Source organism: Cetorhinus maximus, chromosome 15 (genome assembly GCF_964194155.1).
Source record: "Cetorhinus maximus chromosome 15, sCetMax3.hap1.1, whole genome shotgun sequence".
Taxonomy (NCBI): domain Eukaryota; kingdom Metazoa; phylum Chordata; class Chondrichthyes; order Lamniformes; family Cetorhinidae; genus Cetorhinus; species Cetorhinus maximus.
In genome coordinates this window covers 65,724,223-65,751,476 of record NC_135893.1, presented here as the reverse complement: position 1 = coordinate 65,751,476, position 27,254 = coordinate 65,724,223, and the positions used below count along the sequence as shown (strand labels likewise).

Sequence of the window (27,254 nt, the reverse complement as noted above, 5' to 3'; positions counted from 1 at the left end):
CATAGCATGCTTTCGCAACATGAAATGGATCAGTGCTGTTGGCAGATTTCAGACTGTGACTGTTTGGATGGTCTTTTCCAGAGCCAGGTATTCCTTGGCCTGTTGTATGCCTGAAAAGGCATCGTCAGCCACTCCGACAAAAATTCTGTCCTTTATGAGTTCTGACTTAAGGTCACAGTGGTCACAGCCTCCAGCCAATCTGTATAATTCATTTATAAAGGAGTCAACTGGTTCTTCAGGCTGTTGTATGTGTTTGTTGAATTTCATCCTCTCTAAACTTTTGTTGCTTCTTAGATTAAAATATGTGCTGAATGATTTTAGAACTTCATCAAAATTATCTGAGGATTCGTTTATTCCTTGCCTCGCAATAATATCATCAGCTGTCGGACCTACTGAATAAAATAGTTTATTCACTTGTTCAGCTTCTGTCATTTTATCTAATCCTGGAGCTATCATGCATCCTAAGAATCTATTTTTGCCAAAATCCTCAAGTTTGTGTTTGGTCTGGCCCTTGGATCAGTCCAAATTGTTCTGGTAATGTTAATTTGCTGTCCATGGTTGCTTTAAAGTTCAGGTGAGCATGGCTTTAAATGCTGTGCAGGTTTGGTTTTAAGGATGGCACCGCAGTAACTGTTTTTTCAGTCTTTCTGAACATGTTGCATTTTGGCGGGCTCCAGCAGTGGTTGTGGTCCTCACCTCTTTGTCTTTAGTTTTGTGCAGCGATTTACTCAACCAACTATTCTGGGCCGACCCTGCGATACCAGAGGATTTTGGGCATTTAACAGTCAATTCTCACCTTTGGCTGAGGTTTTTAAATCTTCCAATTGATTTTCTTTTTTTCTTCTTACAATGAGCTCAGCTGCCATGTGGTATGGCGCTGATTCTGAACCCGGACTGGCAGTGGTACTTTCAGAACAGGCTGCTGTGACTTTTTTTTTAGTACTGAAGATTTTTAAACTAGTCCTGGCTTAGAACTGAACTTTTGCTCTCTCCCCGCATCCCCCCCCTCCCCACCCCGTGTAGGCCCTTTGACTGCACTCTGTGGGCATTCACAACAAACCTCCACGAGATCTTGTGGAGTTCTCAGCTGCACAGTGGAGGTTTTTCTTCTGCCTTTCTGTTACCAATTCTGCAATGGAGCTTCGTCCAGGTGACCTCCCTCTGTGTCTTCACTTCAGGTGCTTTCAGCCAGGTCAGCATGCTGCTCCTTGAATTTTCCAGTTTTTCAATTTCTGCTCCAGCTTCTCTGAGGTCCTGGGTTTTTCCATTAGCTGCCATTGTATCTTCAGTAGGTCTCATGAAGAGGTTCTGAGTGTTGTATGGTTGAACGTTAATTGTTTATTCAGCAGTTCAAGAAGGCAGCTCATCATCACCTTCCCAAGGGCAACTAGGGATGGGCAATAAATGCTGGCCCAGCCAGCAAAGCCCACACCCCGTGAATGAATAAAAAAAACACATAGCTACGTACATATATACAGGGCTTAGCCCCAGGTATGCTTGCTTCTACACAGGTCTTTGTCTAGTTCGCACCTGACTCTAGTCTCAGGTCATGTCTCTTTATATCACAACATGGGCGGTACTGTTCCCCAGTCCCACATTAACCCTTGCTATGCCAGGTACCCTAACACTACAAGTGCCTCGACTAGGACATGAGTGAACTTACCTGCTGTTCTTTGAATAGTGCCTTGGGATCTTTTGCATCTGTTTGAGAGGCAGATAGTGCTTGAGTTTAATGTCTCATGTGAAAGATAGCACCTCTGACAGTGCAGCACTCCCTCATGATTGCACAAGTGTATAAGCCTCGATTACATGCTCAAGTCTCTGGATTGGGGCTTGAGCCCCAATCTTCTGACTCAGGTGGGTGTGCTATCTGCTTAGCTATACTTGAGAAGTCCTACTGCAGCTTGCTTCATAATGCAATGCCTGCATTAGATTTGTGTTAAGTTCATTTTAGATATTTTACCTAGCACGGAAAATTGTAACTTGAATTATGTCAGCATAGTAATGACTCTGCATTCCGATGATTGTCACCTGAACTCATTGATGTGCAGCTCGCTCAAAGCCATTGCATTCTCCCCACCATGATTTTCATTCCCCAGCCAATGTCTCCATCAATCTTGCTGACAACCATCAGAAGCTGAGCCAGACAATTCTCAACCTTGGGCTTCTTATTTGACACAAAGGTGAACTTTCGCCCACATGTTTGCTCCCTCACTAAAACCACATACCTCCACCTCTGTAAAGTCACCTGTCTCCAGCCTCAGCTCATCTGCTGCTGAAACTCATCCATGCTTTTGTTACCTCTAACCTTGACTACCCCAATGCATTCCTGGCCAGCCTCCCATTTTGTGCCCTCCACCAACTTGAGCTCATCCAAATCCAATGTGGTTGACTCTTAAATGCCCTCTGAAATGGCCCAGCAAGCCACTCAATTGTATCAAACCGCTACAAAATCTCAAAAAAGGAATGAAACCAGACGGACCACCCAGCATCGACCTAGGCACCGAAAACGACAATGGCAAACTCCGCCTTGTCGAGCGTGCAAAATCCTCCTTACTAACATCTGGGGGCTAGTGCCAAAATTGGGAGAGCTGTCTCACAGACTAGTCAAGCAACAGCCTGACATAGTCATCCTCACGGAATCATACCTTACAGATAATGTCCCAGACACCACCATCACCATTCCTGGGTATGTGCTGTCCCAGTGGCAGGACAGACCCAGCAGAGGTGGTGGCACAGTGATATACTGTCAGGAGGGAGTTGCCCTGGGGGTCCTCAACATTGACTGCGGACCCCATCAAGTCTCATGGCATCAGATCAAACATGGGCAAGGAAACCTCTGCTGATTACCATGTTTTGCCCTCCCTCAGCTGATGAATCAGTGCTCCTCCATGTTGAATTCACTTGGAGGAAGCATTGAGGGTGGCAAGAGCGCAGAATGTATTCTGGGTGGGGGATTTCAATGTTCATCACCAAGAGCAGCTCGGTAGCACCACTACTGACCGAGCTGGCCGAGTCCTAAATGACATAGCTGCTAGACTGGGTCTGCGGCAGGTGCTGAGAGCACCAACAAGAAGGAAAGACATACTTGACCTCATCCTAACCAACCTGCCTGCCGCAGATGCATCTGTCCATGACAGTATCAGTAGGAGTGACCTCTACAGTCATCGTGGAGATGGAGTCCCACCTTCACAATGAGGATACCCTCCATCGTGTTATGTGGCACTACCACGGTGCTAAATAGGATAGATTTCGAACAGATCTAGCAACTCAAGACTGGGCATCCATGAGGTGCTGTGGGCCATCAGCAGCAGCAGAATTGTACTTGAACACAATCTGTAACCTCATGGCCCGGCATATCCTCCACTCTACCATACCATCAAGCCAGGGTATCAATTCTGGTTCAATGAAGAGTGCAGGAGGGCATGCCAGGAGCAGCACCAGGCATACCTAAAAATGAGATGTCAATCTAGTGAAGCTATAACACAGCTACTTGCGTGTCAAACAGCATAAGCAAGTGATAGACAGAGCTAAGCAATCCCACAGCCAACGGACCAGATCTAAGCTCTGCAGTCCTGCCACATCCAGTCGTGAATGGTGGTGGACAATTAAACAACTCACTGGAAGAGGAGGCTCCACAAATGTCCCCATCTTCAATGATGGGCGAGTCTGGCACAACAGTGCAAAAGATAAGGCTGAAGCATTTGCTACAATCTTCAGCCAGAAGTGCTGAGTGGATGATCCATCTCGGCCTTCTCCGGAGTCCCCAGCATCACAGATGCCAGTCTTCAACCAATTCGTTTCACTCGACGTGATATCAAGAAACGGCTGAAGGCACTAGATACTGCAAAGGCTGTGGGCCCTGACAATATTCCGGCAATAGTACTGAAGACTTGTGCTCCAGAACTTGCTGCGCCCCTAGCCAAGCTGTTCCAGTACAACACTGGCATCTACCTGGCTATGTGGAAAATTGCTCAGGTACGTCCTGTACACAAAAAGCAGGACACATCCAACCCGGCCAATTACCGCCCCATCAGCCTACTCTTGATCATCATTTGAAGTAGTGGAAGGGGTCATTAACAGTACTATCAAGCAGCACGTGCTTAGCAATAACCTGCTCACTGATGTCCAGTTTGGGTTCCGCCAGGGCCACTCAGCTCCTGACCTCATTACAGCCTTGGATCAAACATGGACAGAAGAGCTGAACTCGTGAGGTGAGAGTGACTGCCCTTGACATCAGGCTGCATTTGACCAAGAGTTGCATCAAGGAGCCCTAGCAAAACTGGAGTCAAAGGGAAGTTGGGGGAAAACTCTCCATTGGTTGGAGTCATACCCAGCCCAAAGGAAGATGGCTGTGGTTGTTGGAGGCCAATTATCTCAGCTCCGGGACATCACTGCAGGAGTTTCTCAGTGTGGCGTCCTAGGCCCAACCATCTTCAGCTGATTCACCAATGACCTTCCTTCCATCATAAGGTCAGAATTGGGGATGTTCGCTGATGATTGTATAATGTTCAGCACTATTTGTGACTCATCAGATGTTGAAGCAGTCCATGTCCAAATGCAGCAAGACCTGGACAATATCCAGGCTTGGGCTGACAAGTGGCAAGTAACATTCGTGCCACACAAGTGCCAGGCAATGACCATCTCCAGCAAGAGAGAACCAACCATTGCCCCTTGACATTCAATGGCATTGCCATCACTGAATCCCCCACTATCAACATCCTGGGGGAATACCATTGACCAGAATCTGAACTAGCCATATAAATACTGCGGCTACAAGAGCAGGTCAGAGGTTAGGAATCCTGTGACGAGTAACTCTCCTTCTGACTCCCCAAAGCCTGTCCACCATCTACAAGGCACAAGTCAGGAGCTTGATGGAATACTACCCAATTGCCTGGATGTGTGTAGCTTCAACAACACAAGAAGCATGTTATCGTACAGGACAAAGCAGCCCGCTCGATTGGCACCACATCCACAAACATTCACTCCTTCCACCACTGATGCACTGTAGCAGCAGGTTGTACCATCTATAAGATGCACTGTAGGAATTCACCAAGGCTTCTTAGACAACACCTTTCAAACCCACGACCATCTAGACAAGGCCAGTAGACACATGGGAACACCATCACCTGGAAGTTCCACTCCAAGCCACTCACCATCCTAACTTGGAAATATACCGCCATTCCTTCACTGTCGTTGGGTCAAAACCCGGGAACTCCCTCCCTAACAGCACTGTAGGTGTACCTACACCACATAGACTGCAGTGGTTCAAGAAGGCAGCTCACCACCACCTTCTCAGGAGCAACTAGGGATGGGCAATAAATGCTGGCCAAGCCAACAAAGCCCACATCCCGTGAATGAATTAAAAAAAACAATGATAGTGCCACCCATCAACATTGGAAAGAATATTTTGAACAACTCCTCAACCGTGAATCCATGGTTGCAGTTGATACTCCCCAGGCTATCCCCCACAACCTCGTGTGGTAGAATCCTTGGGTGAACACCACAGATGGGAGAGCCACAACAAGCAATCTAACAGATAAGATACAACAAAGCCTGTGGCCCTGATGGTATTTGAGCTGAGGTCTTCAAAGCTGGCTGGCTCCTGTTCACGGCAAGACTCCATGCATTCCTCCCATGGATTTGGGAGGAAAAAGAGCTCTCCTCTCACTTCAGGAATGCGACAATAGTAGCTAAGGGGAAATAAATCATGCTGTGGAAGCCATCCAGGTGTTTCCCTCTTGTCCATAGCTGAGAACACCCTGACATGCATTCTCCTGAATTGTTTACTTCCTGTGGCTGAGGAAATCCACTCAGAGACACAGTGTGGCTGTAGACCTTGCAGAGGAACCTATGACATGGTCTTTGTTGCCAGACAAGTCCAAGAAAAATGTTGAGAACAAAACCAGGAGCTCTTCATTGCATTCATCGACCTGACCAGCGCATTTGACTCGATAAATCGTGAGGCTCTGTGGATTGTGCTCCAAATATTTGAAAGTTCAGGAAACTTAATCAGAATTCTGCAATTGCTTCATCCTGATATAACAGCAACTGTCTTCAGTGGGCGATCCGACACAGATGCCTTCAAAATCTGGACCAACGTCAAGCAAGATAATCCACATATTATTTGCAATCTACCTGACAGTAGCTATTCACCTCGTCAATGATCACTGCACTTTGGTGTCAGGATTAAATATTGCCTAGATGGAAAACTCTTTACCCTCAGTCATCACCATGCCAAAACTAAACTGACCATTATAGATATATAAGATATACAGTTTTGCGGATGACTGCAGCATCGTTGCCCACTCTACACCAGACTTGCAAGCCATTCTCGATCTCTTCAATTCTGCATGCAAGCAATTCGGCCTCATGTATCAACCTATACTTGGTCAGCCAAATATAGCACCTCCCATACCTGTTCAAGGAGAGATTCTCGAATATGTTGAGCACTTTCTGTACCTTGGCAGCCACCTCAAGAGGCCACCATTGGCAAGGAGATCCAACACCGGATCAGCTGTGCCAGTTCAGCCTTCTACACATATGGTAGCTAGTGTTTTGACAGCAAAGACCTCCGCGAGTCATCGGAAGTCCAAATGTGCAGAGCAGTTGTCATCAGCATGCTCCTGTACTGCCATGAGAGCTGGATTATGTATCAGTGACAAGTGCGCTGCAGGAATTTCATCAGTAATGCCTCCACCATATCCTCCAGATTTAATAGGAGTACTGTCCAACAAATGCTAGTCTCCTTCCTGAAGCCAGCTTCACAAGCATTCAGGCGAAACTCCGACAACATCAACTTTGATGGACTGGGCACCGTATCCGGATGACCAATAAGTGTCTCCCCCTTCGGGTCCTGCTCTCTCAACGCTCAAATGGCAAATGTTCCAGGGGAGGATAAAGAAAATGCTTCAAAGACATGCTGAATCTCTCCTTGAAATGAGGCAGCACTGACCTTAATGACTGGAAGGAGCTTGCTGCCAGTCATTTAGAATGGTGAGAACTTGTCCATCAAGCAGCATTATGCTTAGAGTTCCAACACTTTAATGATGAGGCAGACCAGTGACAGAGAAGGAAAGAAAAGGAAGCAAATCGCCGTGGAAATTCTGCCCCATGTGCCCAAAGATCTGTGGTCAAGAATTGGCCTGTTCAGTTACATGAAAGTCCATGTCAGAAACGCTAAGCAGAGGCATCCTCAAATTGAAGTATAGCCAATGACCAATCTCCTCCAGCCCTGCAGTCCTCCAAGACCCCTATGCTCCTCTGACTCTGGCTTTTAGCACATTCCTGATTTTCTTTGTTCCACCATTAATGGGTTGTGCCGCCAGCTGCTGTGGTCTCCAATTCTGTAATTCGCCCCCTAAACCTCTCCAAATTTCTACTTCTCTCCTCTTTGAAGATGTTCCTTAAAACTTATCTCTTTGACCAAACCCTGTCCTAATATCCCTTATATGACTTGGTGTCAAATTTTGTTTCAAAACGCTCCTCTGAAGCACCTTTGGCTATGTTAAAGATGCCACATACATACAAGTTGTTGTTGTAACATGCTTTTAGCTGTCTTGTTATTCTGTATATGTAATATACCTCTTAACTATAGTCATATTTACAACCTATTTTTTGTGAAGAAATAATGGAAGATATGAGTTGCAAATTTCAAAGAAATTAAGGGGCAGTCTACTATCTATTGATTCCTTCTAGGTTATTTATTGTTAGATATTTTCAAAACAATGATCGGTTTGAGTCTCTTGGTTACAGAAGCAGTCACTGTTTGTGTAGTGCAGATCAATTATACCAGTTAAAGAGAATATTACACCAAATGAAATATATACTCCTGTAAATAATCTCAAATACACTGTATATAAAGTTTCCTAAAAATCAATGTTAATACCAGCATCATGTTACGCAAAGCATGTTATGTTTTGAAAGGTATCCTGAGTTCAATAAAGAATAGAAGTTATAATGTTTTGATGATAGAAAAGTACAAACAGCACCCTCTGTAATGGGGAGCAAGGTGAAGGGTGTAGTCTGATTTAACCATTTTAAACCTCTCCTGTTTCTTTTGCAGTCATCAGAACTCTTTAACTGAGCTACAATCTTGCTGAAGGATATGTACTGTTCAAGATCTGGACCAATATTTATTACTATAGTTTTACTTCTGAAAGTGAATTTCTATGCCACTTTCTTATTAATGTTTTAATTTATTTCCTGATCGGTGTTTAATTGTAAACTGGATGCTTGTGTTTTTTATTGATAGGGGCTGATTAAAATTCGTGGGGATCGCTGTTGGAAAGACCTGACCTGTATGAACTATCATTATGAGGTATGTGCATTGTAGCAGTATTGCAGAAAGTGTACCTGACCTATTTTAGGATACCGTTGCTGAATGACTTAGATTAATTCAGTGCGTGATAATTGAGATTTTTTTTGTGCGTCATGTATATGAACTACAAACCAAGTAAAAACAGATTGTTCACCCCAAACCGGTATTGTATGGGCCGTGTGTGTGTTTACACTGTAAAGTTGAAAAGAAATCAGAAATCAAAAGCAGAAAATGTTGAAAACACACAGAAAGCCAGCAGCACTTGAAAGAGAAGACATGTTCTGCAGCTGTGACCATGGCTGCCAGTCTCATTGCTCTTGACCTTTCTGTTGACCATGACATCTTCTTCCAACATCTCCATCTGTCTACCTCCATAGTATTACACTCTGCTGGTTCAAGTTTTTAGTTACTTCAACAGCAACTCCTTTTTACCCATTGTTATGACCAGGTGAGGAGGGCTCGAGTGGCTTCCCGCTTTGCCCTCTGAGTTTTGCCCTTTGAAAAGGATATACTTCCAATTCAGTGAGCACTTAACTGTTTACACACTGTGATCATAAAAGAACCAATAGGACAAGTTTCCTTGAATTTAATAAAGAAAGAAGTTAGCTTTATTATACTTAAACTGATCTAAGTAAAATAATAAAACATGGATCGACTTTTGCACGTGCGCACATACAGAGTTCACAGACGCACATACATTACAGAGTGGGAAAGGATAGGTTGGCCTAATTAGAGTCCACGAAAAAAAGTGGAAGTATATTGCTGTAGTTTGTTGACTCAGCTGGCTTCAGGCTGAATTTGATGGTCTCATTGCTCGTGATTTAAAGCTGTAGATGACTGAATTGGTTGTTCTTCGTTAAATGGTAGTGCTGGGTTAGATTCTTTAAGAAATCTATCTGCAGCAGGGCACCCTGGGTGATCATAGTCAGTAAACAGAGCTCAAAGCTACAAGGGGGGTTGGAAAAGAAAAAGGCAGGAGGGATCCCATTTGGGACTTCTCCCTTAGCTGCATGTCCTCAGTTCGGCTGAGAAAATGTGCCTAAAATATAAAGGTTTTTCTTGTCATGTGACCTTCCTTCGCCAACAGCCGGGGAATTTAAAAAAAAACATTGCCCTTGTCTTCCCTTTCTTCCTCCTCGTTTACATATTACCCCTTGGTGACATTATCTGGAAGCATGGCATATGGGTTCTGCTCCCATTGTATACTGATGGCAGCTTTACTGCTTTATTTCCCTGCTGCCTCCAATGATTCAAAGGCTCCAACTGCTTTATCAACATCAAGGTTTGCATAGGCAAAAAGCTTCTCCAGCTTAATGTCACATTAAGTGAAGGTATGCTCTTCAACTCCTTTTCAAGCCTACATTTTAATGTTCTTGATGCCATCTTACGTCCCCACCTGTGACCGCAGACTGAGTCTAGAAGTTTGGAGCCTTGTCATATTTTGGCCCCAAGCTCATCTTTCTTTACCACCTCCGCTCCATTGCCAAGTTTGCTTTTATTCACCGTTACAACATCGCTTGCCTCTGCTCCGACCTCTTCTTCACCACCAAAATCATTGTCTACACCCTTATCATCTCAATATCTAACCTTCTCTTGGCCTGCACCTGACATGTTAACAGCTTTTTCAGATGCTGATGGACCTGATGTACATCCAGAATTCATTGGACCTTAACTTCCTTGGAGTGGCACTCAGCATCGGATTGCCACTCCGTGCCCGCTTACCTACGCCAAGTTTCTTCTATGCCTGTCTCTCCTGACCTTCTGACTCAGGCTGGGCGAGATCCAGGCTGCATGGCTGTCTCCAAAGTCCAGCATCGCAGTCCAGTACCATCAAATTGGAGGAAGGTTATTCAGGGGTGTTGGGGGTGTCCCGAGGAGGGATCGATCTGGGTCTTTAGAATTGTTGTCCAGAAGTTAAAAGAAGTTTTAATTCTTCTAACTTTTTCTGGGTAACTATTTGTGTAACCCAGTCGGAACTATCTGACGTTTGTGTTTTAAATCACATTTTTGGATGGTTCCCAGCGCAGCGCAATTGCCCAGAGGAAGTATGCACTTCTGGGCAATTGCACGCAAATGCATACCTATGAAGTTCCGAGTGGTATTCCCCAGTGCATCTTTGGGGTACCCTCCCCCCAATCCGACACTTGGGAGTGCAGAAGTTACAGCCCTTTGTTTTTACTCATGTTCAGCATAACTGGGGGAATTATATTCTGACCATGGCTTAGGATAGTCTGTGCTAGTGATGGAAGATTATTTAAGACTTAGCATACTGCAGCCAGAGGAGTGAATCATTATCAGTGTAGTAATGAGTTGATACTTTTGCGTAACATACTATCAATTATAAAAATAATCAGGAATTGAAAGCTCCAGTGGTGCAAGTCTGGCTTTTGGCGGTCTAAAACCATCAAAAACAGAACATAAAAGTCAGGAAAGTAAAACATTCTGCTTTCTGTTTAAATATAGTTCTGCTATTTTCCATCCTTTTTCTCATTTCGATATTGTGACGCTCAATACTTCAGGCATTTACTACAAAGCTACCTAAATAGTTATTGAATTCTGTGCAAATATTTACATTGCAACAATCATTAATTGCAACAACACACAAACTGTAAAATCTTTACGTAAGAGTAATATCCTATAGCCGAGCACATGAAGGCCTCAACTTGTATCTCATTCTGCTCTTTTCTCTCCTTTTGAAGTCTGATTTCAATTGTAAGTGGTACTAGATTGGTAACAGCTCTCTGTTTGTATTCTGGCTCCACTTTTTATCGCAGTTAGATTATAGGGAGACAAAGCTGCAATCTGTTTTACGGGAAATTCACTATCTATTTTTTGAACATTCACACACTGGCTTGTTGCAGATACTTACTAATGCTAATAAGAGACAATTAATGTTTTTTTTTGCACATAAAGCCTTGGACTGGCTTAACAGATAAAGTCTTCTACTCCAATTACACCGTATCAAGAGTTACCATTTGGCACCCTGTTCAAGCTGCTCTTGAATTGGGGAAAATATAATTTTGCATCATTGGTACTCATATATATGCATGGAGCTCTGATCATAACTGTTAAGAAATGCTCCTAAAATTGGAAACAAGCTAATAGGATGAGTAACCGAGTTAAACTTGGAAGAAAGTGAATGTCCAATTTGGGCCAGAACAGCTGTTTGAAATTCTTATATTTATCATAAATTTCATGGATTTGTGATTCACTCAAACTATTTGTTCCCAACACCTATATGATTGTAGAAAATGTAAATGACGTATTAGGATTTTGCACATAGATCAGTTACACATTCATCTGGACTTGACTGCTTAATTCAGTTGAGATCATAGGACAATTTGATTGTCTCCAACTTGTCATCGCTGACTCTAACCTTTCCAGTAGTAAGTGGCTATGAAAAGATTGCCTGTTATTTCCAAAGGAAGCTGTCTGCAAGTTGTAGTTTGTAAGCTGAATTTTTTCCCTTTCCGCCCTCCTTGGTACAGTGCTTTTCACAGTCACAAAAAAATGTTAACAATTTAAAGAGGATTTTCAAAATGTCATTATTCATCAACATATAGGTTTTATTGGATCTTTGGAATGGAATTTTTTTATTGCTTTTATAAAACTGTTTTATTTTTCCCAACTTCTCTTTGCACTATGTTTCAAGCATTATGTGTGTGCACGCACTTATATCTATTTATCAATCTATTTTGTATAATTTTTTGTATAATTATTAATGACTGCACATCTGATCCAACTACACACAGTCTGACCTGAAGTTACATTTGAATGTAATGTTACAGAGGATTGGTTATTATATTCTATATATAAAGCTATCAACTTCCTAGCTCACTGTTTTGTAATTCTTCCTAGGTATGTGTTTACTCTATCCATAGACTTTAACATTAAAATCTTCTGACTTTTGTATTTTAAATTGCTTTAGGTCTTCCATTCTTAAAGTAATGTAGTAATGCTATGATGTACCGGATACTGGTGTGAAGGCTGGCATCTCCTTAGAATGAGAGGGAGCTGACTGCTAAAATACTACCAGCTCTGTAGCATGCTTGGTTGCAGCACAGAGAAGCTATATGCATGCATTCATATGGAAAATTCCACCCACTTCCGCCCTATTGTCTGTTAAATTTATTAATATTTATTAATATTATTAAGGAACTTACTGTCCTGCCAGCCCTTTGCTTTCAAAGAGACAGTTTGTATCACTCTTTCCTCTGAGTTGGAAAGTTGTGGGTTTGCATTTCACTATAAGCCTGACATTCGAGTGTGGTACTGAGGGAGTGTAGGAGATCCCATTTCTCGGCGAGACATGAAACAAACCCCCATTTGTCTGTCCTGGTCCTGTTGGAAGTTCACGATCTCGCAACTTTATTCAAAGAAAATCAAAGGATTTTTGCATTTTCCTAGCTGGTATTCCAACCTCGATCAGGATCACCTAAAAATGTATTAACAGGTCATTCATCTCATTGGTGTTTATGGGGATCTTGCCATGCATCAATGGCTGCTGAGTTTGCCAACATAACAATGGTTGCTGTCTTGTTTCCAATAATTGATTAATGTCATGAGCTTAATTGAAACTTTTTTGAGAGGAATAATAAGGTATTAAATAAATGCAAGTCTTTAATTGCTTTTTGCCAGAATTCAAAAGGTTAAAACTTTAGGTTAGACAGCTCTGAAACTTTTTTTAAAGTTTGGTTTGCACTGACTGCAATGTGAAACTACCTCCTTGAAGTGGTCTCATGCTGCTTGCCAGAATTCAACCCAGGCAACTTCACTCCCCAGTTATGCAACCTATTTTGCATTGATGAGAAGGGGCTTTGGCTTTGAATCAATGCAAAACGTTGCAGTATGACCAACCGGTAAGTAAATTATAGACCCAATTATTTGGTAGTAATTTTTGTAATATGCCAGTTCCGTGCTGATGTGTGAGGAATGCTTGTTTGTGATGAATTGATTCCTTCCATATACGGTTAAACTTTAATTGTAGATTAACCTGCAAACTAAGTTTTTTTTTAACTCCCTTAAAAATGGTGATAGCAGAACCTTGGCTTTTTGCAAAACTGCAGGAACAATGATAGCAGCAGGGAGGGTGAGCAGGATAAACTACAACTGGACATAGAATCTATAGGTAATAGAACAATCATCAGTTTACTTTCACATTGATTACGTTTGGAATTAATCCAATGCCATTCTCTCTCAACAGCGTACAAGTGTTGAGTAAGACCTTGGATTTATAGTTTAATATTTAGCAGTAAAATCTGTTTTCCTTGCAAAAAGTGTATGCTGGAGATAACAAAGATTGTTGAAGCCTCCATCATCACCTAATGTTTTGTGAGGGGGAAAGAAAGCATGCATCCTGCCTTGGGCCCGCCACGATACTTGTAGATTACCCTTTTTCATCTCTTCCCGTCAGTCACCCATTCTCCTTCTAATCCCGCTGCATTTAAATCTCACTCTACCGCATCCTTCCATCTGTTCTTAGCCCTTCCTTTTTTGACTTCTTCCTGCCAGTTCCATCTCCATCACTCACCCAGTTGCCACATGTCCTCTCTCTCACCACAACAGATGACGATACCATTTCAATCTCTTCTCGGCTTCCTTCTTCGATGCTTCCACAATCTTCATTGACCCCCTGATGTACTGGTGCTTGATCTTGTCCTTTCTCATTACTCTACACATCCATTTTAGCATCCGCATCTCATTAATATCCAGTCGTTGTTCCTCTTTTTCTGCACTCTACAACAAGACTTGTCTCTCATCTGTCTTGTAGGTTCTTCCTTTCAGTTTCAGCAGGAAATTTCTATCATACAACACTCCATTGACTTATTACAATTACTCCAACCAGGGCTAATCCCCTAATTTCTATTCCCCTATTTCCATCTTCTGCAACTATTGACCCCAGGTACTTGAAACTACTCATTTTCCCCGTCATCTCAATCTTCGTCCCCAGGCTCAAACTGACAGTCCATATATTAGGTCTTTGGTCTACTAATCTTCATACCCCTGTCTTGTAGTGATTTTCTCCAGTTTCACCAGATACTCAGCCATATTGTTATTATCCTCAGCATGTAGCTCAATGTCATCTGCAAACATCATTGATCAGGGCATTTGCTGTCTCACTTGCTCAGCTGGAGCATCTACTAAACCAGGAAGAGGAATGATGGTTGAAATAATGGTTGAATTGTCTATTTTATCTCTATACTGAAACATATACTCGCAGTTTTAAACACACGAAACCTGTTACTGTAGTACACTTTGTTTGAAGTGGGCCCACCCACCTGTTGACAGGAACCTTCCGGTAGTTTTTCTATTTGCTAACTTCCCTCCCCCAAGCTGACAGTTGCTTGGAGTGCAGTTCTACAGATCCCAGCATCCCCCCCACCTCACTCAGCATTGGGCATTCTTAATATATAAACTATGGACGGCGAGTAGGCCATTTGACTATGGAGGCCATCACAGCTGCAATCCTTTTTCAACCCGTGTTTTCATACTAATTGCTTTTATACTTTAATTCAAGGATAATGGGTATAACCGCAGCAAACACAGTTAGAATGTTGGCTGAGATTATGTAACTTTACTGCCAAACCAATGTACAATATTCTTTATCTCAGTGTCAAGGCTTTATTCACTGAGCAGATGGAATTCTGTGTAGAGATTTGACTATAAGCATGTAATACCATTAAGGAAGAGATTGGTAGGAATTACAGTGAGGTCAGATCCCTGCAGATTTTTAAAGCGATCAAATCTTTATTTATTTTCATGCATAAAGAAAGACAGACTTGAATATATATACCTTTCACAACTCCAGAGTGACCCAAGGCACTTCGCTGCTAATGCAGTACTCTTGAATGTAGTCACTGTTGAAATGAAGGAAATGTGGCAGCCTCATGCATACAGTCAGCTCCACAAACAGCAATGTGGTAAAGACCAGGTAATCCGTTTCAGTGAAGTTGGTTGAGGGATAAAAATATTGGCCAGGACACTGGGAAGAACTCCCCTGATCTTTGCAATAATGACATTACATCCAGCTGAGATGGGGCTCAGTTTAACGACTCCTCCAACAGTGCAGAACTCTCTCAGTATTGAGTGCCAGCTTAGATCATGTGCTGAAATACCTTAGAATGAGAAGTGCTTCATGATATCAAATCATGTCTTGTGCATCAGGCAATTTCTTGGACAATATGGAACAATCTGGAGTCATTGCATTTTCTCTGAATTAATTTTGAGACAGCAATTTGTGACATTAAAGTAGATGATATTAAAGTTGACTTGTGGACAACAGACATACACGGTGGATGTTTACATTAGATGTAATAACAATTGACCAATCAATGAAATTAATCACAATTGAATTACAGAATTGTTGAGGTGCAGAAGGAGGCCATTGGGCTCATTGTGTCTGCACTGGCTCTCCAAATGAGCATTATGACTCAGTGCCACTCTCCTGCCTTTTTCCTGTAACCCTGCACATTGTCTCTATTTAAATAATCACCTAATGCCCTCTTGAATGCCTCGATTGAACCTATCTCCACCACACTTTGAAGCAATACATTCCAGACTTAAACCTCTCGCTGTGTGAAAAAGTTTTTTTCTCACACCGCATTTGCTTCTTTTGCAAATCACTTTAAATCTATGCCCCCTTGTTCTTGATTCTTTTACGAGCGGAAACAGTTTCTCCCTATCTACTCTGTCCAGCCCCCTCATGATTTTGAACACCCCTATCAAATCTCCTCTTAACCTTCTTCCCTCCAAGGAGAACAGCCCTAACTTCTCCAATCTACTTTCATAACTAAAGGTTCTCATCCCTGAAGCCATTTTTGTAAACCTCTTCTGTACTCTCTCCAGTGCATTCACATCCTTCCTAAAGTGTGGCACCCAGAGCTGTACACAATACTCCAGCTGAGCTCTAACTAGTGTCCTATGCAAATTCAACTTAATCTTCTTCTTGTTGTACTCTATACCCCTATTAATAAAGCCTAGGATACTGTATGCTTTATTAACTGCTCTCTCCACATGTCCTCGCACCTTAATGACTTAAGCACATATACACCCAGGTCTTTCTGCTCCTGCACATTCTTTAGAGTTGTACCGTTATTTTATATCGTCTTTCCATGTTCTTCCTATCAAATGAATCACCTCACACTTCTCTGCATTGAACTTCATCTGCCACCGATCTGCCCACTCCACCAGCTTGTCTATGTCCTTTTGAAGTTCTATACTCTCCTCACAGTTTACAATGCTTCCAAGTTTTGTATCATCTGCAAACTTTAAAATTGTCCCCTGCACACCAAGATCTAGATCATTAATATAAGTCAGGAAAAGCAAGGGTCCCAATACTGACCCCTGGGGAACTCCACTACAAACCTTCCTTCAGGCTGAAAAATATCCATTAATCTTAACCTCTGTTTCCTATTACTCAGCCAATTTTGTATCCACGTTGCTACTGTCCCTTTTATTCCATGAGCTATAACTTTTCTCACAATTCTGTTGTGCGGCACTGTATCAGATGCCTTTTGGAAGTCCACATACATTACATTAACAGAATTACCCACATTAACCCTCTCTGTTACCGCTTCAAAAAATTCCAGCAAGTTAGTTAAACACGATTTTCCCTTAAGAAATCAATGCTGGCTATTCCTAATCAACCCACATTTTTCTTTGTGACTATTAATTCTATCCCGAATAATTGTTTCTAGAAGCTTCCCCGCCATCGAAGTTAAACTGACAGTCATCAGGCACCTCCCCTGAGTCTAGGGAAGACTGAAGGATTATGGCCAGTACCCCTGCAATTTCCACTGTTAGTTCATTCAATATTCTTGGATGCATCTCATCAGGTCCCGGTGTCTTGTCAACTTTAAGTAACGCCAGTTTGTCCAATAACACCTTCTTATCAATTTTGAACCCTTCTAGTGACAGAGTTACCTTGGTAAAGATGGTTGCACAGTATCCAGTTAACACCTAAACTGAGCCCCCTGCCTTCATGTGTAAATCCCCTTTTGGTCACTTATCGGCCCTACTCTTTTTACCACCCTTTAACTATTTATGTGCCTACAGAAGACTTTGGGATTCCCCTTTATGTTGGCTTCCAGTCTTTTCTCATAATCCCTCTTCGCTTCTCTTATTTGCTTCTTCAGCTCTCATAAGAACATAAGAAATAGGAGCAGGAGTAGGCCATTCAGCCCTCAAGCCTGCCCTGCTACTCAATAAGATCATGGCTGATCTTCCCCAGGCCTCAGCTCCCCATAGCCCTCAACTCCCCAATATTTCAAAACTCTAACTCTTTAAATACTTTCAATGCTCTGGCCTCCACAACTCTCTGGGGTAGAGAATTCCAGACATTCACTGCCCTCTGAGAGAAGAAATTCCTTCGCATCTCAGTTTTAAATGAACATCCCCTTATTCTGTAACTATGTCCTCTAGTTCGGGACACCCCCACTAGTGGAAACATCTTCTCAAGATCTACCCCTCAGAATCTTTTATGTTTCAATAAGATCACCCCTCATTCTTCTAAAGTCTAATGAATAAAGGCCTAACATATTTAGCTGTTCTTGATAGGTCAACCCCTTCATCCCAGGAATCAGCCTAGTGAATCTCTTTTGAATTGCCTCCAATGCCAGTATATCCTTTCTTAAATATGGGGACCAAAACTGTAAATAATACTCCAGGTGTGGCCTCACCAACACCCTATACAGTTGTAACAAGACTTACCTATTTTTAAACTCCAAACCCCTAACAAAATTCCATTTGCCTTCTTAATTATTTGCTGCACCTGCATGCTAACTTTTTGTGTTTGTGATCCCTCTGTGCTGCTCTTATTTGGAGTGTCTCTCCATTTAAATAATAGTCTGTCTTTTGATTCTTTCTACCAAAGTGCATGACCTCACACTTTCCTACATTAAACTCCATCTGCCAAGTTTTTGACCATTCACTCAACCTAGCTATATCCCCTTGCAGATTCCTTATGTCCTCATTACAACATGCCCACCCACCTGTTTTTCTACCATCAGCAAATTTGGATACATTAGACTCTGCCCCTTCCTCCAAGTCATTAATATAGATAGTAAATAATTGAGGCCCTAGGACTGATCCTTGTGGCACTCCACCAGTTACGTCTTTCCAACCTGAAAAAGACCCATTAATCCCAATTCTCTGTCTTCTGTGTGTTAACCAATCCTCAATCCATTACCCCCAATACCATGAGCTCCTATTTTGTGCAATAACTTTTTATGTGGTACCTTATCGAATGCCTTCTGGAATCCAAATATACTATATCTACCGGTTCCCCTTTATCAACTCTGCCTGTTATATCCTCAAAGAACTGTAGCAAATTTGTCAAACATGATTTCGCTTACACAAAACCATGTTTGATTGCATTAAGCTTTTCTAAATGGCCTACTATTTCTTCCTTAATAATGGACTCTAGCACTTTCCCAACGACAGATGTCAGGCTGACTGGCCTATAGTTTCCTGCTTTTTGTCTCCCTCCCTTCTTGAACAGGGGTGTCATATTAGTGGTTTTCCAATCTGCAGGGACCCTCCCGGAATCCAGTGAGTTCTGGAATATTTTGACCAATGCCTCCACTATCTCTGCAGCCACTTCTTTTAAAATCCTTGGATGTAGGCCATCAGGTCCTGGCGACTTGCCTGCCTTTAGTCCCATTAGTTTGTCAAATACTTTGTCCCTTGTGATAGAGACTGCTACAAGATCTTTCCTCCCATTAGCTGTGTGCTCAACTGATATCTTTGGGATGTTTATAGTGTGAAGATCGAAGCAAAATATTGGTTTTAATTATCTGTCATTTCCCTGTTCCCTGTTATCAATTCTCCAGTCGCATCCTCCAAGGGTCCCACTCTCACTTTAGCCTTTCTCTTTTTATGTAGCCGTAGAAGCTCTTGCTGTTTGTTTTTATACTTCTTGCTAATTTACTTTCATAATCAATTTTCTCCCTCTTCATTCACTTTTTAGTCATCCGCTGCTGGTTCCTAAAAAATACCCAATACTCTAGCCAACCACTAGTTTTCGCCTTTGTATGCCTTCGTTTTTAATTGGATAATCTCCTTGACCACCTTTGTTAACCACGGGTGGTTCATCCTTCTCAACGAGTCCTTCTTTTTGACCGGAATAAATTTTTGCTGAGCTTTATGAAATATCTGCTTAAATGTCTGCCACTGCTCATCTACTGACCTTCCCCTTAATCTATATTCCCAGCCCACTTTAGACAACATTTTCCTCATTCCTCTGTAATTGCCCTTATTTAAATTGAGGACATTGGTTTGAGGCCCAAGTTGTTTGCCCTCATACTGAATTTGAAATTCTATCATGTTATGATCACTACCCACTAGAGGATCCTTAACTGTGGTATCTCCTATTAATCCTACCTCATTACACATTATTAGATCTAAAAGAAGCCTGTTGCCAGTAGGCTCTGCAACATATTGCTCTAAGAAACAATTCTTGATGCACTCAACAAATTCGCCTTCCATGTTACGCCTACCAATCTGATTTGTCATTATGCAGATTAAAATCGCCCATGACAATTGTAGCGCCCTTCATACATGCCTCCATTATTTCCCAATTTATACTTTGCCCTACAGTGAGGCAACTCTTCGGGGGCCTATAGATGACTCCCACCAGACTCCCATCCTCTGAACCTTCTGTATTCAGCTTGGTTCTCAATTGCATGTTCTACCTGGCACCTGTCATAAGCACACTTTTTGATATGCAAGTTTCCTATGAATTAATTTCCACTGCCATACTCTTTTTATTAGTGAAATGAAACTTAATTAGTTTGATAGCATTAAACAAACTTTCAGAATTCAGTCCTGAGTGTTTCATCTGGGGAAACATTGTCTATTGGAGCTTGAGCTTGGAGCCTCCAAATCACAGAGCATGAAAAAGACTTCCATTTATATTAGTACCTCAACACATCTCTTGGAAACATTTTGAAGCACTTCACATACAATCAGTTTTTTTGAAGTGCAGTGATTGTCATGTTAGCGAACTCAGCTACAGTTTTGTACACAAAAAATCCAACAACATTACAAAAACAAAATACTTTGGAAGCTGGAAAACTAAAATAAAAACAGAAATCCTCAGCAGGTCAGACATCTGTGGAGAGAGAAACAGCGTTAATGTTCAGGTCAATAACCTTTCATCAGAACTGCCCAAGACATTATCCTGGCTACTGTGGTGCAGCCAGGCGTGAATCACACCCTGCCTTCTTTTTAATTTGGACTCTCAAGCAGATTATCTAGAACAATATAGCACCACATCAGATGATTTGCAATAGTAATTTGAATATGATGTTCACTAAGCCTGAAATGTTGGTTTATCCATGTGACCTTTAGCTACTGTGTCTATGCAACTGTGCCTCTGATCAGCTGATTTTTTTTCCCCTGAACATGTACAAATGGCATAATGTATCATTGAGCCAGTTAATTTATCTTGTGTGGGACCTATGTTAATTTTCATTATTTTTTGAGTAAAATACATTCAGCAATGGTGTAGGATTCCTTATATTAATCTGTTCCATGTATACAGTACCTATATAACGGACTGGAAAATTCCACTTGCCAAGTAATGGATGATGATGCGGTGAGTTGACCAACCCAAGTTGTTTGCCAGATTACAAATGACATCCACGTGTTTATCCACCCATCTCCAGTTCCTAATTGCTTTTCTGTTCTGTAGTTCTTCCCTTCCCACTTTGGCCTATTTTCCTTTGGTCTAAGTCCAAGTAGCTGTTTTGCAGAGGAATGAAATGTTAAATTTTAAAAAGGGGAAGTTTTGTTTGACAAATGGTGTAATTTTTAAAAATGTTTACTTTGGTGAAAATGAGATTTCAATAGGAAATCTCCTGGCATTGAGATCTCTGCTGCTGATATGAAATTGCATATAAACTCCTTTTTGTCTTTGGGAAGGATGGGATAGAAATACTTTCAATGGATGTTATTCCAATGTACCTAACATAAAGTTTATTTAGAAAATTCTTTAGTCATCTCTTTTTAAAGGAAATGACCACTTTCATTGCTGGCTGGCAGGAAAGACTAGAATAGGTAGTATAGAGTCTCGACTCCTGACTTCAGTAACATATTTCTTAGGGAGTGGTTATCTTAATGGGAGCATGGATGTTTATGTGAGTGCTGAAAAGTGCTTTTTAAAAAAAATCAGCATTAACCAAGTGAACTACCTAGTGTCAGCAAATAGAGATCTTTATTTATTTTTGTTGAAATGTTTTGGAACACCATGGCATCCAGGACCAGGAAGTTTGCTGCACTTCGTTCCCACAATGGAGCTGATCAGCTGCTAAAATTAGCATAGCTTCTGCCTCTTGACCGGAAACCTACTGAGTGAAAAATATCAATAATTCTGGAACTGGGAGGTTGTACCTGTCAAGAAATATTAACAAGCTTGTGCTCTTTTCTCTAGAAAAGGGAATATTTAAGGGGTGACATGATGGGGTTCTTTAAGATTACAAAGGGATTTAATAGGGTAGACATAAACAAGATGTTTCTACTTGTGTTTGAGACCAGAGGCCATAAATATAAGATAGCCACTAATAAATCCAATAGGGAACTCAGGAGAAGCTTCTTTACCCAGAGAGTGGTTCGAATGTGGAACCTGCTGTCAAAGTGGATAGTTGAGGTGAATGACAAATACATTCAAGAAGGAAGCTGGATAAACAAAGAAGGAGAAAGGCATGGAAGGATAAGTTGATGGGGAGGTTAGATGAAGAAGGGTGGGAGGAGGCCCGTATGGAGCTTAAGCAGCAGCTAAGACCAGTTGGCTCACTGGCTTGTGTGTGATCTATAAATACTTTGTAATATTTGATAAGTTTATAGAAATTACAGCACATCATTCCTGTGGCTGTGCATACTCCTCAAATTAAGTTGCCTACTTTAGTCCCATTTCTACACTCATTTCTACATATCCTTTTACTTCCTCCTTTTTATTGTTTTCTTTCTTACTGCATGAGGATGTGCTGCTTGTGGAGGAGCCATGACCACTGTCAGCTCACCCAAGTTAAGCAAATGAGGCCCGAGAGCCAATTTTGGGGCAGCCGTTTTGCAACATTCAACTGTCAGCATCTTTTGAAGTCCAGGTAGAAGTGAACTGTGGTTACAAGTTTGTCAAGGTAGAGGGCTTCTACAGACTGATCCACTGTACAAAACTGACCATAAGAACGTTGTTGCTAGTTGCAGACTGCAGAACCGTAGTTGCACTAAAATTTATACTCAGACCAATGCTAATGGGTCACTCAGCAGGGTGTGTTCCACAGTACAATTTAGAGATCTACATAATCCTAACAGCACTGTGTGCTGAAATTAGATATGAGATTATTTCAATTAAAAAATGCATCTTTAGCTGTGGTGTAAGTACTAAACAAAATCTTTTACTAAAATCCATTGAGACTGCAAAATTTACCATTATTCCTTAAATAGAAACTTTGATTGACATGTTTAAGTTTACTTTGGTTCCCAGTTTACACAAATAAACTCATAAACTGTGATGTCTGTAACCCCTAATTACACACTTGCTAACTGATAATTGCTTTGATAAAGATCAGAATGGAAGGGACTCTTGTCGTTTGGAGTTTGTTTCATCACATCAATTAACCTTTGCGCTTTACTTAACAGACGCAATCATCCCCTTTGTCTTTCTTCCAGAATGACCACTGAACTGGAGTCTGCCTTGACTATTTTATGACCTTGGGAGTAATTGAAAACTCATTATATGGCAATTATTTTCATGAGGATGAAAATTATCTTGCAATGTCATCATCAGCGTCTGGTAACTTGTTTGATAGGTGCTGTGGGAGTCTATTGATGAGGTTAATAAAGACCTAGGCATATCTTGGGATTGGGCCAGGCTTTAGATATATATGTTAAAGTCTTATTGCTGACGTTTCTGAGTTACTTATTAATCTGGGTCAAAAAGGTACCAGTAGTTTAGTGATAATGAAGGCAGGTATTTGCAAGTTACTTTTGGTTGGACATAAAGAATAAGCTTAAGTCTCATGAGCATTCTTTAGGCCTTGAAGAACTGTAGCCAGATATAAGGTATTGGGGTAATAAAGAGATTGTTGAGTTTAAATCTTGGGATTCACAAAGTGTAAACTCTATTGTTTCTATGCACATTTATGTCATATTTATGATAACCTTTTAAGGACAGAAAATTCCTCAAACATATGGGCAGGTCAGTCAGAATATGTGCAGAGAGCAAACAAGTCAATGTTTTAGGTGAAGAGCCTTCAGATCTGAAACATCGGATAAGGACGGATATATTAATAACAATTAACCCCCTATTTTTCTGTCAGATCAGTCCAGTGAGCAATGATGAGTGGAATAATGTCGCAGGTCACACTTACAAACAGCAGAAGTGTTCAGAAAAGTGGACACCTAATCTGCCAGGGCACACTGAACTGTGAATGTAATGTACTATTTTAGAAGCTGTCTACATAGTTATTTTTAGTTCTGTAGGGGAACCCCAAAACTAGGAACCTTGAATATAAGAAAAAAGAGAAATGTCAAAGCTTTTTGTCTTACACTCATCAGGACACTTGCAAGAATACCAATATAAGTGGAAAACAGCAGTTTATACTATATAAGAGGAGAGTGCTAATTGGTTGACAAGTGGATTTGCCATGGAGAATGCACCAGTGATGGTGACTGACAGTTAACTGCCATGTATTGTTTTGAAATTTAAGCCAGGCAGCTTAACCCCTGATTGGCCCAGGCATTGCCCTGAGGAATGAGTCAGTGAATGGCTGTCACTTATTTTGTTTAGCTGAAACAGGTGTAATGTGTGTACATGTTCTTTCTGTCTGCAAAGAACAGGGCCCTGTGTAATAATATACATAGCTTCCAGTACGTGCAAATGCGCCACACTGCGAGCCCAAGTGACAATCTTAAATTGGTTGTCAGCGTAATTCTTTGAACATTTGCTAAATAATCCTCAGTGTGCTAAGAATTATGCAGACAGAAAGAACATGTACACACATTGTGCCTGTTTCAGCTAAACAATGTAAGTGACAGCCATTCGCTGACTCATTCCTCAGGGTAATGCCTTGACCAATCAGGGTTAAGCTGCCTAGTTTAAATTTCAAACAATGCTTGACAGTTAACTGTCATTCACCATCACTGGTGCATTCTACATGGCAACGCCACTTGCCAACCAATCAGCACTTTCTTCACATACAGTATAAATAGTTGTTTTCCCCTTATATTCGTATTCTTGCGAAGTGTCCTGATGAGCGCAAGATGAAAACCTTCGATATGTCTCTTTTTTCAGCAATACTCAAGTTCTGTATTACCAAACGATTATTTGAATATAAGTGGGCATAAATAAATGTAATAGGGAATTTAGGAGAAAAATTTTTATGCAGAGAGAGGTGAGAATGTGGAACTCGCTAAGACACAGATTGGATGCTTTTGAGGGGAAGCTAGCTAAACACATAAGGGAGAAAGGAATAGAGAGACCTGTTGATGGGATGAGATGAAGTAAGATGGGAGGAGGTTCTTACAAGGCATAAACAACTGGCATTGACCTGCTGGGTCAATTTCTGTGCTGCAAATTCTATGAAGAAGTATCCATGTCCAAAAAGTTAACTTGTCTGTTCCCTCCACAGATGTTGACAGACCTGCTGTGAATTTTCAGCATTTGGACATGTGCTGGAGATTTGCGTGGAGGGGCTGCAGATGCCCAGCTGTTACTTTTCCTCTCACTGAAATGGAGAAATATGATTTATGTTGAAAAAGCAAATAAATAAAACAGATGATCTGTAGCCTCAATGTTATACTAATGTACCTGTCGAAAACTGGGCACAGTTGAATTGGATGTTAGAACCCTGCTCAGTACAGTCAATGTAAACCAGGAATATAGCCTAAATATACCCTGTTCCCCCGGGCATGTTAAGTTAAAATCGGGACTTGTATGTCCCACACACACTTCAGTCCTGTCATTTGTAGTTATTATTTTGTTGATCTCTGTGGTTGTAATATTTGTCATTCTTGCAATAAAACCAGATTTCATTTTAAAGCATATTTTGGTTACAGTAAAAATGATATAACCTGTCATGATTCCATCCGCACTTATGAGGAGAGGCCACCTCATTCCCTGAACGTTGTCTCCAGGTAGGGTTGCCATCCTCAAGCATTGTCATTGAGTCTCCAGGAGGTGAAGATTAATCTCCAGGATACTTCTGTAAACAGCCTGGGGAAAAATCATGCTGACATTTTAAAAAAATATTTTTTTTTCATTTTCTTTGATCACCTTTATAAAATATGAAATGGAGAGAAAGACTCTTGTGTTGCCAGCCAGTCAGGTAACAAAGAATCTGTTCACTTCTCAATTGACGTAGGAAGACAGGGCACCATGAGGATGGTCTGGCCATGGAACAAGGGAGTATAGGGTGAGAATGTGGGGATGGCGGATGGAGACGGGAGGTCATCTGATGAAACCTGTAAGAATAGGGGGTTAGACAGAAGTGTAGAGGGATTCACGACAAGTTATATCATTTTTACTGAAACCTGCGGGTTACTATTGACCAGCAACTGCCATAGCCATATAAATACTGTAGCTACAAGAGCAGGTCAGAGGCTAGGAACCCTGCGATGAGTAACTCATCTGCTGACTCTCCAAAACCTGTCCACTATCTACAAGGCACAAATCAGGAGTGTGATGGAATACTCCCCACTTGCCTGGATGAGTGCAGCTCCAACAACACTCAAGAAACTCGACACCATCCAGAACAAAGCAACCCGCTTGATTAGCACCACATCCACAAACATTCACTCCGTCCACCACAGACACACAGTGGCAGCAGTGTGTACCATCTGCAAGATGCATTGCAGGAATTCACCAAAGCTCCCTACCCACGTCCACTACCATCTAGAAGGACAAGGGCAGCAGGCACATGGGAATGCCACCACCTGGAAGTTCCCCTCCAAGCTACTCATCATTCTGACTTGGAAATATATCGCCATTCCTTCACTGTCGCTGGGTCAAAATCCTCGAACTCCCTCTCTAACAGCACTGTGGGTGTACCTATAACCACATGGACTGCAGCAGTTCAAGAAGGCAGCTCACCACCACTTTCCCAAGGGCAATTAGGGTTGGGCAATAAATACTGGCCTAGCCAGCAATGCCCACATCCCATAAATGAATAAAAAAAGATCAGACCTGTGTTGGCAACCCTACCCCATCCAATTGATTTGCCCTGGATCTCTGGTACCTGTAATTTCAATAGGTTGTGACATATGTTGCAGCTATGACAGCTCTCGTGGAGTGGGCTTCACTCAAGGCAGGAATTTTACTTGTGTTCTCTTGCTAGATTTTGTCACTGAATGCTCACATTGTCTTAACAGCTGATTCCCTTTGTCTTCCAACTGGATTTTAATGATGCTTACAGTTAAATCTTTATCAGATCATGTGTGCCAGCTGCTTTCTTTCCTGATTTCTCTTACCATTTAGAATGAGCTCCAGCAAAAACACATCCTTTACTTTCACAGATGTAAACTTTACAGTGCATGAAAATCACTTGCTGCACATTGTGGTCATGTATTGTTGGACATTGTGCTCCTTGCTAGACAGTTAAGAGAAGGAAAAATATGGGATGAGATATCTCACTGTTAACTGTTTCCCAAACACTCTTAAGCACGTTCTGGCCCTTTAGCCTGCATGCTTGTGAGACAGCTTTGAATGAAGAATTTAATCGATTAACAAAGCTTTGATTTTGCTTCTCTGGGTTAAAAGTTTTCTGAGGTGAGGTCATTGCCCATTACCAGCCTCTGTGCCACTTCCCCCTCCCTGACCCAGCTTTTGCTCTACAAAGGTTGAAATGCACAGTAGGCAAAAGCTTTGAAGCTTTAGAGTAAAGTAACAACCAAAGCCTGGAAGGAAAAAAGGAACTAACTACAGCTTTGTAATTATGAC

The 27,254-nt window shown here is 41.6% G+C and overlaps 1 protein-coding gene across 2 annotated transcripts in view; it reads left to right on the top strand.

Moving 5' to 3' along the window:
• The window catches only part of lmf1 (lipase maturation factor 1), a 615,052-nt gene that overhangs the window by 274,783 nt on the left and 313,015 nt on the right, over nucleotides 1-27,254 (top strand). For both annotated transcript variants that reach the window (XM_078558576.1, XM_078558577.1), the window contains one exon: nucleotides 8,255-8,320. In XM_078558576.1, the coding sequence (XP_078414702.1) occupies nucleotides 8,255-8,320 (66 nt within the window). The remainder of the gene's footprint in view (nucleotides 1-8,254; nucleotides 8,321-27,254) is intronic.